General features: G+C 40.8%; 1 protein-coding gene across 1 annotated transcript; it reads left to right on the plus strand.

Annotated features, from left to right (window-relative positions):
- The first annotated feature begins 6,800 nt into the window (after positions 1-6,800).
- Positions 6,801-10,755, plus strand: LOC128664856 (damage-control phosphatase ARMT1-like). The gene is made up of 2 exons (XM_053719656.1): positions 6,801-6,983; positions 9,782-10,755. The coding sequence occupies exons 1-2, from the start codon at positions 6,801-6,803 to the stop codon at positions 10,550-10,552; spliced, it is 954 nt and encodes a 317-aa protein (XP_053575631.1). The 3' UTR covers positions 10,553-10,755.
- Positions 10,756-11,143: the final 388 nt, after the last annotated feature.

Here is an 11,143-nt window from a genome sequence, read left to right on the forward strand (position 1 = left end):
GTAAATTACTTGAAAAAGCATTTCCAAGTTGCTAGTTAATTGCTAGTGTGTTAAACATGTCTGATTCAGAGGAAGATACATGTGCTATATGTGCTAATGCCAAAGTGGAGCCCAATAGAAATTTATGTACTAACTGTATTGATGCTACTTTAAATAAAAGTCAATCTGTACAAATTGAACATATTTCACCCAGACAACGAGGGAGAGTTATGCCGACTAACTCGCCTCACGTGTCAGTACCTGCATCTCCCGCTCGGGAGGTGCGTGATATTGTAGCGCCGAGTACATCTGGGCGGCCATTTCAAATCACATTACAGGATATGGCTACTGTTATGACTGAAGTTTTGGCTAAATTACCAGAACTTAGAGGCAAGCGTGATCACTCTGGGGTGAGAACAGAGTGCGCTGATAATATTAGGGCCATGTCAGACACTGCGTCACAGGCGGCAGAATATGAGGACGGAGAACTTCATTCTGTGGGTGACGGTTCTGATCCAAACAGACTGGATTCAGATATTTCAAATTTTAAATTTAAGCTGGAAAACCTCCGTGTATTACTAGGGGAGGTGTTAGCGGCTCTGAATGATTGTAACACAGTTGCAATACCAGAGAAAATGTGTAGGTTGGATAAATATTTTGCGGTACCGGCGAGTACTGATGTTTTTCCTATACCTAAGAGACTTACTGAAATTGTTACTAAGGAGTGGGATAGGCCCGGTGTGCCGTTCTCACCTCCTCCGATATTTAGAAAAATGTTTCCAATAGACGCCACCACACGGGACTTATGGCAAACGGTCCCTAAGGTGGAGGGAGCAGTTTCTACTTTAGCTAAGCGTACCACTATCCCGGTGGAGGATAGCTGTGCCTTTTCAGATCCAATGGATAAAAAATTAGAGGGTTACCTTAAGAAAATGTTTGTTCAACAAGGTTTTATATTGCAACCTCTTGCATGTATTGCGCCTGTCACGGCTGCAGCAGCATTTTGGTTTGAGTCTCTGGAAGAGACACTTGAATCATCTACACTAGATGAGATTACACTCAAACTTAGAACCCTTAAGTTAGCTAACTCATTTATTTCAGATGCCGTAGTACATTTAACTAAACTTACGGCTAAGAATTCCGGATTTGCCATTCAGGCACGCAGAGCGCTGTGGCTAAAATCCTGGTCAGCTGATGTTACTTCTAAATCTAAATTGCTTAATATACCTTTCAAAGGGCAGACCTTTTTCGGGCCCGGTTTGAAGGAGATTATCGCTGACATTACAGGAGGTAAAGGCCATGCCCTGCCTCAGGACAAAGCCAAACCTAGGGCTAGACAGTCTAATTTTCGTTCCTTTCGTAATTTTAAAGCAGGAACAGCATCAACTTCCTCTGCACCAAAACAGGAAGGAGCTGTTGCTCGCTACAGACAAGGCTGGAAACCTAACCAGTCCTGGAACAAGGGCAATCAGGCCAGGAAACCTGCTGCTGCCCCTAAGACAGCATGAATCGAGGGCCCCCGATGCGGGACCGGATCTAGTAGGGGGCAGACTTCTCTCTTCGCCCAGGCTTGGGCAAGAGATGTTCAGGATCCCTGGGCGTTAGAGATCATATCTCAGGGATACCTTCTGGACTTCAAATCCTCTCCCCCAAGAGGGAGATTTCATCTGTCAAGGTTGTCAACAAACCAAATAAAGAAAGAAGCGTTCCTACGCTGCGTACAAGATCTTTTATTAATGGGAGTGATCCATCCAGTTCCGCGGTCGGAACAAGGACAAGGGTTTTACTCAAATCTGTTTGTAGTTCCCAAAAAAGAGGGAACTTTCAGGCCAATCTTGGATTTAAAGATCCTAAACAAATTCCTAAGAGTTCCATCGTTCAAGATGGAAACGATTCGAACAATTTTGCCCATGATCCAAGAGGGTCAGTACATGACCACAGTGGATTTAAAGGATGCTTACCTTCACATACCGATTCACAGAAATCATTACCGGTATCTAAGGTTTGCCTTTCTAGACAGGCATTACCAGTTTGTAGCTCTTCCATTCGGATTGGCTACAGCTCCAAGAATCTTCACAAAGGTTCTGGGTACTCTTCTGGCGGTACTAAGACCGCGAGGAATTTCGGTAGCTCCGTACCTAGACGACATTCTGATACAAGCTTCAAGCTTTCAAACTGCCAAGTCTCATACAGAGTTAGTACTGGCATTTCTAAGGTCGCATGGATGGAAGGTGAACGAAAAGAAGAGTTCTCTCTTTCCACTCACAAGAGTTCCCTTCTTGGGGACTCTGATAGATTCTGTAGAAATGAAGATTTACCTGACAGAAGACAGGTTAACAAAGCTTCAAAATGCATGCCGGGTCCTTCATTCCATTCAACACCCGTCAGTAGCTCAATGCATGGAGGTGAACGGCTTAATGGTAGCGGCAATGGACATAGTACCTTTTGCACGCCTACATCTCAGACCGCTGCAATTGTGCATGCTAAGTCAGTGGAATGGGGATTACTCAGATTTGTCCCCCACTCTGAATCTGAATCAAGAGACCAGAAATTCTCTTCTATGGTGGCTTTATCGGCCACACCTGTCCAGGGGAATGCCATTCAGCAGGCCAGACTGGACAATTGTAACAACAGACGCCAGCCTTATAGGTTGGGGTGCTGTCTGGAATTCTCTGAAGGCTCAGGGACTATGGAATCAGGAGGAGAGTCTCCTTCCAATAAACATTCTGGAATTGAGAGCAGTTCTCAATGCCCTTCTGGCTTGGCCCCAGTTAACAACTCGGGGGTTCATCAGGTTTCAGTCGGACAACATCACGACTGTAGCTTACATCAACCATCAGGGAGGGACAAGAAGCTCCCTAGCAATGATGGAAGTATCAAAGATAATTCGCTGGGCAGAGTCTCACTCTTGCCACCTATCTGCAATCCACATCCCGGGAGTGGAGAACTGGGAGGCTGATTTCTTAAGTCGTCAGACTTTTCATCCGGGGGAGTGGGAACTTCATCCGGAGGTCTTTGCCCAGATACTTCGACGTTGGGGCAAACCAGAGATAGATCTCATGGCGTCTCGTCAGAACGCCAAGCTTCCTCGCTACGGGTCCAGATCCAGGGATCCGGGAGCGGTTCTGATAGATGCTTTGACAGCACCTTGGACCTTCGGGATGGCTTATGTGTTTCCACCCTTCCCGATGCTTCCTCGATTGATTGCCAGAATCAAACAGGAGAGAGCATCAGTGATTCTAATAGCACCTGCATGGCCACGCAGGACTTGGTATGCAGATCTAGTGGACATGTCATCCTGTCCGCCTTGGTCTCTACCTCTGAAACAGGACCTTCTGATCCAGGGTCCATTCAAACATCAAAATCTAACTTCTCTGAAGCTGACTGCTTGGAAATTGAACGCTTGATTTTATCAAAACGTGGTTTTTCTGAGCCAGTTATTGATACCTTAATACAGGCTAGGAAGCCTGTTACCAGAAGGATTTACCATAAAATATGGCGTAAATACTTATATTGGTGCGAATCCAAGAGTTACTCATGGAGTAAGGTTAGGATTCCAAGGATATTGTCTTTTCTACAAGAAGGTTTAGAAAAGGGGTTATCTGCTAGTTCTTTAAAGGGACAGATTTCAGCTCTGTCCATTCTTTTACACAAACGTCTGTCAGAAGTTCCGGACGTTCAAGCTTTTTGTCAGGCTTTAGCTAGGATCAAGCCTGTGTTTAAAACTGTTGCTCCGCCATGGAGTTTGAACTTAGTTCTTAATGTTTTACAGGGCGTTCCGTTTGAACCCCTTCATTCCATTGATATCAAGTTGTTATCTTGGAAAGTTCTGTTTTTAATGGCTATTTCCTCGGCTCGAAGAGTTTCTGAGTTATCTGCCTTACATTGTGATTCTCCTTATCTGATTTTTCATTCAGACAAGGTAGTTCTGCGTACTAAACCTGGGTTCCTACCTAAGGTGGTCACTAACAGGAATATCAATCAAGAGATTGTTGTTCCATCTTTGTGTCCTAATCCTTCCTCGAAGAAGGAACGTCTGCTACACAATCTAGATGTAGTCCGTGCCCTGAAATTTTATCTACAGGCAACTAAGGATTTTCGTCAAACGTCTTCCCTGTTTGTCGTTTATTCTGGTCAGAGGAGGGTCAAAAAGCTTCGGCTACCTCTCTCTCTTTTTGGCTTCGTAGCATAATACGATTAGCCTATGAGACTGCTGGACAGCAGCCTCCTGAAAGAATTACAGCTCATTCTACTAGAGCTGTGGCGTCCACTTGGGCCTTTAAGAATGAGGCTTCTGTTGAACAGATTTGCATGGCTGCAACTTGGTCTTCTCTTCATACTTTTTCCAAATTTTACAAATTTGACACTTTTGCTTCTTCGGAGGCTGTTTTTGGGAGAAAGGTTCTTCAGGCAGTGGTTCCCTCCGTATAAAGAGCCTGCCTGTCCCTCCCGTCATCCGTGTACTTTTGCTTTGGTATTGGTATCCCAGAAGTAATGATGACCCGTGGACTGACCACACTTAACAGGAGAAAACAAAATTTATGCTTACCTGATAAATTCATTTCTCCTGTAGTGTGGTCAGTCCACGGCCCGCCCTGTTTTTTATGGCAGGCTAAAAAATTTTTTGGATTATACTCCAGTCACCACTACACCCTTCGGCTTCTCCTTTCTCGTTGGTCCTTTGGTCGAATGACTGGAGGTGACGTAGGGGGGAGGAGCTATATAGCAGCTCTGCTGGGTGAATCCTCTTGCACTTCCTGTAGGGGAGGAGATAATATCCCAGAAGTAATGATGACCCGTGGACTGACCACACTACAGGAGAAATGAATTTATCAGGTAAGCATAAATTTTGTTTTTTCTTGAAGGATGCAGACTTCTTCCTGTACCACTGCTTGAAGAAGGTGTCTTCCAGAAACTGGCAGTAGGACTGGGAGTTGAGCTTGACTCCATCCTCAACCCGAAAAGGCCCCACAAGCTCATCTTTGATGATACCAGCCCAAACCAGTACTCTACCTCCACCTTGCTGGCGTCTGAGTCGGACTGGAGCTCTCTGCCCTTTACCAATCCAGCCACGGGCCCATCCATCTGGCCCATCAAGACTCACTCTCATTTCATCAGTCCATAAAACCTTAAAAAAAATCAGTCTTGAGATATTTCTTGGCCCAGTCTTGATGTTTCAGCTTGTGTGTCTTGTTCAGTGGTGGTCGTCTTTCAGCCTTTCTTACCTTGGCCATGTCTCTGAGTATTGCACACCTTGTGCTTTTGGGCACTCCAGTGATGTTGCAGCTCTGAAATATGGCCAAACTGGTGGCAAGTGGCATCTTGGCAGCTGCACGTTTGACTTTTCTCAGTTCATGGGCAGTTATTTTGCGCCTTGGTTTTTCCACACGCTTCTTGCGACCCTGTTGACTATTTTGAATGAAACGCTTGATTGTTCGATGATCACGCTTCAGAAGCTTTGCAATTTTAAGAGTGCTGCATCCCTCTGCAAGATATCTCACTATTTTTTACTTTTCTGAGCCTGTCAAGTCCTTCTTTTGACCCATTTTTAAAAAGGAAAGGAAGTTGCCTAATAATTATGCACACCTGATATAGGGTGTTGATGTCATTAGACCACACCCCTTCTCATTACAGAGATGCACATCACCTAATATGCTTAATTGGTAGTAGGCTTTCGAGCCTATACAGCTTGGAGTAAGACAACATGCATAAAGAGGATGATGTGGTCAAAATACTCATTTGCCTAATAATTCTGCACTCCCTGTACATACAGGCTGGGCTATCAGTAGAATTGCCAGGCAATGTAAGCGACAAAATCCATGACCCTGGCAGAAAGCCTCCTCAAACAGTGGATATACAATTAAAATACAAACCCTTTTGAGGGTAACAGGTCCCACTAGGTCCCTGAATATTTATTGTAGTCTTTTCTCAGATATATTCTTCTTTATATAGGTAAATAAGATAGGACTTGCCCTCCAGGGTTTTCTGCTGTGGAGCAGTCACAGCAGTTTAAGGTCTGTGAGCCTCATCCGACCGCTGCCAGGGAAATGAAGATACTAGAAAAACATAGTAAACCCTCGTTTTCTATATAAGGGGTAGCATACATTGTTGGAGTTAAAGTAAGGACTACCTTACCGACCTCCAACTGCTATTAGCCACCATTACTCTTACCAAAGATAATTACATAGACATAGCATTTCCCCAATGTACAAGCAAAGAATGACTGGAGATTTGTGGGAGTGATACTTAACAGCTCAGTTGGGGTGTTCTTTGTTTCCTCCTGATGGCCAGGAGTTGAATTCCCACTAGTAATTGTATGGATTCGTGGACTCTCCATGCCAGGAAAGAAAGAAGAATTTTCATATGAGGTAATTATACAGAGAATTATTAATAAAATCAAATAATTTTTAATTGCAGACACTTTTTAATTTTTATGAACTGACCTTGTTCCTATTGTTAGTTCTGTTTTAACACTTATGCACAAATATTAGTAATTGTGTATTTGGCGTGCTGATCAGGCTGGAATGTATTCAATAGCACATCTTCAAAGCCTAGCCTAGAGATCCTGTCACAGACAAAATATTTGGATAGTTTGTAAATTTAGGAAAAGTGCTAATTCCATAACCTGAAATATCTAATCCATCCATTAATCAAATTTGGTTTAATTTACAAAGCACAGGTTTGTTTAAGGGCCATAATAGTAAAATATAAATGAATGATATGCTGTAATTGTTAGAGCATGTAATTTTGACTATCTACCCTACATTACTGCACGTTTTACCCCCTCCAAAGAGGTTCAATTCAGAGTAGAAGGGCTGCTCATGACCCACAGAGCACTGCTGGTCACCGAGCAAGAAACCGTCACTGATCCAATTAGCAGCACTAGTCACACGACTCTACTGTTTAAACCAGCACAGCTAATTGGATCAGCAGCAGTTTCCGCTCGTGTCCACCAGTGTTCTGCAGAGTGGCACTTCTATTGTGTGTTTAACACCTTTGTGGGGGTGAAACACATAGTAGCGAAGGGTCAATAATCTTAAAACAACATGCTCTAATGAATTAGAGCATGTTATTTTTAAACTATAATGGCCCTTTAAATACAGTACAATTATGTATATTTTACAATAAAAATGAGAACTGTTATTGAAAGCCTCTATACAGAAAACCAAGCGTATGTGATGACATTTAGATTCCTAATACCTGATGGCAATAACTGATCTTTGTTTTGTTTAAATGGTTTTTAGTTTAATATATACAGTACATGTATTCTTAGCCATTAAAGGGACAGTCTATCCCAGAATGATATTGTTTCAAAAGATAGATAATCTCTTTATTACCCATTTCTCAGTTTGGCATAACCAACACAGTTATATTAATATAACTTTTACGTCTGTGATTACCTTGTATATAAGCCTCTGCAGACTGTCACCTTATCTCTGTTGTTTTGACAGACTTGCATTTTAGCCAATCAGTGCTGACTCCTAGGTAACTCCACGGCATGAACACAATGTTATCTATATGAAACACATTAACTAACACCCTCTAGTGCAGTGCTTTCCAAACTGTGTGTCATGACACTTTAGTGTGTCAGCAGCAGTGGGTAGATGTGTCCCTGCTTCAGCATAAAAAAACTTGAATTTATTTTTTTTTTTAAAAATTGTTTGGATTCGACTTTTCCCCCTGCCTGCTATGCATATCACATGGTTGACACATTATTGATACCTAGTGGGTCACAGATCATCTTTAACCTATTGGCGCAGCTCAGCAGGAACTGAAACTATTCCCATTGGCGGCTTTGATGGCATATTGGCTCGTGACTGCACGTGTAGTCAGTGAGTGGGACAGCTGCTTGCAGATGAAATGCGAGTGTCTTTATCTAATATTCCACCAAATATTCAGAAACTGTGTTCATCCCATCAACCTCACACATCCCATTAAAATAATAAGTAGCTATTGGTGTTTATAAACTTTTTTTTAATTCTTGCACATACATACTGTTACTTGTAAATACATTTTTTGTTATATAATTTATGTGTCTGTATTTCTTAAAACAAGTTAGTTTAACTTCCTGTTTGCTAGTACAACTAAATTACTATGTCGCAAAATGATGTAGGTCTAAAAAGTGTGTCACCAACATGAAAAGATTGGAAAGCTCTGCTCTAGTGGTTAAAAACTGTCAAATGCATTCAGATATGAGGCGGCCTTCAAGGTCTAAGAAATTAACATATGAGCCTACCTAGGTTTTGCTTTCAACTAAGAATACTAAGAGAACAACGCAAAATTGGTGATAAAAGTAAATTGCAAAATTTAAAATGACATACCCTATCTGAATCATGAACATTTATTTTGGACTAGACTGTCCCTTTAAAGTGCTGTAAATGTAAAAAGAAAGCAGTTTTCTCCTCAAGACATTTATTACTTTTTATATGAATTCTAAAGCTGTAATTTAGTGTCAATTTGTTTTCACATAGCACTGGCATTTAAACAAGTTAAAGGGACATTGTGGTGCAAACATTACACCTAACTTATTAGAGCCAGTGATTGGCAGGGTTGTGCTTCTGCTGCTTATTGGCTCACTGGTTGCTTCCCGCTCAGGACCAGCTCCTGAGCTTTAAAAGGACTTTAAACACATCTTGGGTTTGTGTAAAAAAAAAATGTGCTTGTCCCACACTCCCTAAACCGGCCAAAAAGCAAATTCTGTCATGGACATGAAACCCAATTTTTTTTCTTTCATTTTACTTTCATGATTCAAATAGAGCCTACAGTTTTTTACAACTTTCCATTTTACTTCTATTATCACATTTGATTCATTCTCTTGGTATTTGTTGTTGACGGAGCAGTAGTGCATTACTGGGAGCTAGCTGAACACATCCTGTGAACCAATGACGAGGCGTCTGGCTGCCAGTAATGCATTGCTGCTGCCAAAGCCTACCTGGGTATGCTGTTCAACAAAGGATACTAAGAGAAGGAAGCAAATTAGATAATTTTAAACAACTTTCCAATTTACTTATATTATGTGCTTTAGCTGAATCATGAAAGTTTAATTTTAAAGGGACAGTCTGCGATATAATTTTTGTTTAAAAATATAGATAATACCTTTATTACCCATTCCCCAGTTTTGCATAACTAACACAGTTATATTAATATACTTTTTACCTCTGTGATTACCTTGTATCTAAGCCTCTGCAGACAGCCCCCTGATCACAAGACCTTTTTTTATTTATTATCTGTTGACTTGCATTTTAGCCAATTAGTGCTGTGTTGTGCTGACTCTTAACGTGTTCACGCCCGTGGAGTTATTTATCTATATGGCCCGCATGAACTAGCAGTCTCCTGTTGTGAAAAGCAAATAAAAAGCATGTGATAAGAGGCTGTCTATATTAGCTTAGAAACGGGCAGAAATTTAGAGGATTAAATATTATAAAGTATATTTAATATATCAATGTTGGTTGTGGAAAGCTGGGTAATGGGTAATAAAGGCATTATCTATCTTTTAAACAATAGCAATTTTAGTGTGGACTGTCCCTTTAACTTTACTGTCCCTTTAAATTGTGCGTAACCCCTTTGTTGGGATTAAACACGTAGATTCCTAAGATGAATAGCGCAAAAATGAATTTGAGCTAATAATTTTTAAACTAAAATGTCAATTTCATATTTTATTTATACAAACCTGTACATCAGTTCAAATTCAAGTCTGCTGAATAGTGGTAAGAAATAAAATTAGAATTGCACTTAAGTTGTTTGAATTTTGTAGACCTATAATTTTACATGGTAGAATGTTTTGTTTTTGTTTTTTTGTTAGGCATCCTTATGGGGAAACAAATGTGACCTGTCAATTTCAGGAGGCCAGGACAACTCTCAGAAGTACAGTATTCTAAATTCTCTTGAAACTTTTAGACCTTGTATCTTGGTTGATAACATAGGATCTCTCTGGACCATTCTTTCCAGAAGAAAGACACTAAACAATGGTGGAGATACAAAGACTAGAGTTGACATTGTCCTAGATAATTCTGGATTTGAGCTTATTACGGATTTCGCTCTAGCTGACGCATTGCTTTCTTTAAAGCTAGCTACTGAAGTTCATTTCCATGCAAAGTGCATACCTTGGTATGTTTCAGATGTAACAAAACAAGATTTTAACTGGACAATCAAGCAGCTTTTAAAAACGAACAACAAGTGTATGTCAGAATGTGGTGCTAACTGGCAAAAATACTTACAAAACGAATCCTGGATTTATCATGAACACTTATTTTGGACATTACCACATGAATTCTGCAGTATGGCTGTTACTGCTCCAGATTTATACTCAGAGTTGCAGAAGTCACAACTGATTATATTTAAGGGAGATTTAAATTATAGGAAGCTTACTGGAGACAGGCGATGGAACTTCACTGTGCCTTTTTCCAAAGCCCTTAGGGCGTTTCACCCTGCACCACTCTGCAGTGTAAGAACCTTGAAAGCTGATGTGCAGGTAGGTTTGGAACCAGGAGTTGGAGAAAAGCTTGCAGCATCTGATCCTGACTGGATGATCACTGGGAAATATGGAGTAATTCAGTTTAGCGATTCCACATAAAAGTTGGTGTGGAACACTTGCTGCATAATGAATGCTTTAAAAAATAGATTGGTTTGCTGGATGCCATATCTGACATAAAATAATGTCCTCTAGTCTCCCATTACAATAGTACAAAATGGCTATACTTGAATGCATGTGTTTATAATACGTATCATATTACGCATTATACACGTGGAAGAAATAAATGTTGTTTTTTAAAGGGACAGTCTACTCTAGAATTTTTATTGTTTTAAAAGATGATAGCTAATCCCTTTATTACCCAGTCCCCATATTTGCATAACCAACACGGTTATATTAATACACTTTTTAACTCTGTGATTACCTTGTATCTAAGCCTCTGCAGACTGCCCCCTTATTTCAATGCTGTTTACAGACTTTCTGAATCATGAAAGTTTAATGATTTTAACTAGACTGTCCCTTTAAATGTGCATTAGAAACCAAGGACATGTGTCATATAAATGCGTTTTTGTACTGCAAAGTCTGAAATGTGCAGAGAAAACTAAAACCGTGTGCAGAAGCATCTTTACCAACGATCCTGTTCTTCCCTTACTCCTGGCTGGCCAAGTACTCCATGAGAATATTGTTTCATAT

Source organism: Bombina bombina, chromosome 6 (genome assembly GCF_027579735.1).
Source record: "Bombina bombina isolate aBomBom1 chromosome 6, aBomBom1.pri, whole genome shotgun sequence".
In the NCBI taxonomy this organism is placed as follows: domain Eukaryota; kingdom Metazoa; phylum Chordata; class Amphibia; order Anura; family Bombinatoridae; genus Bombina; species Bombina bombina.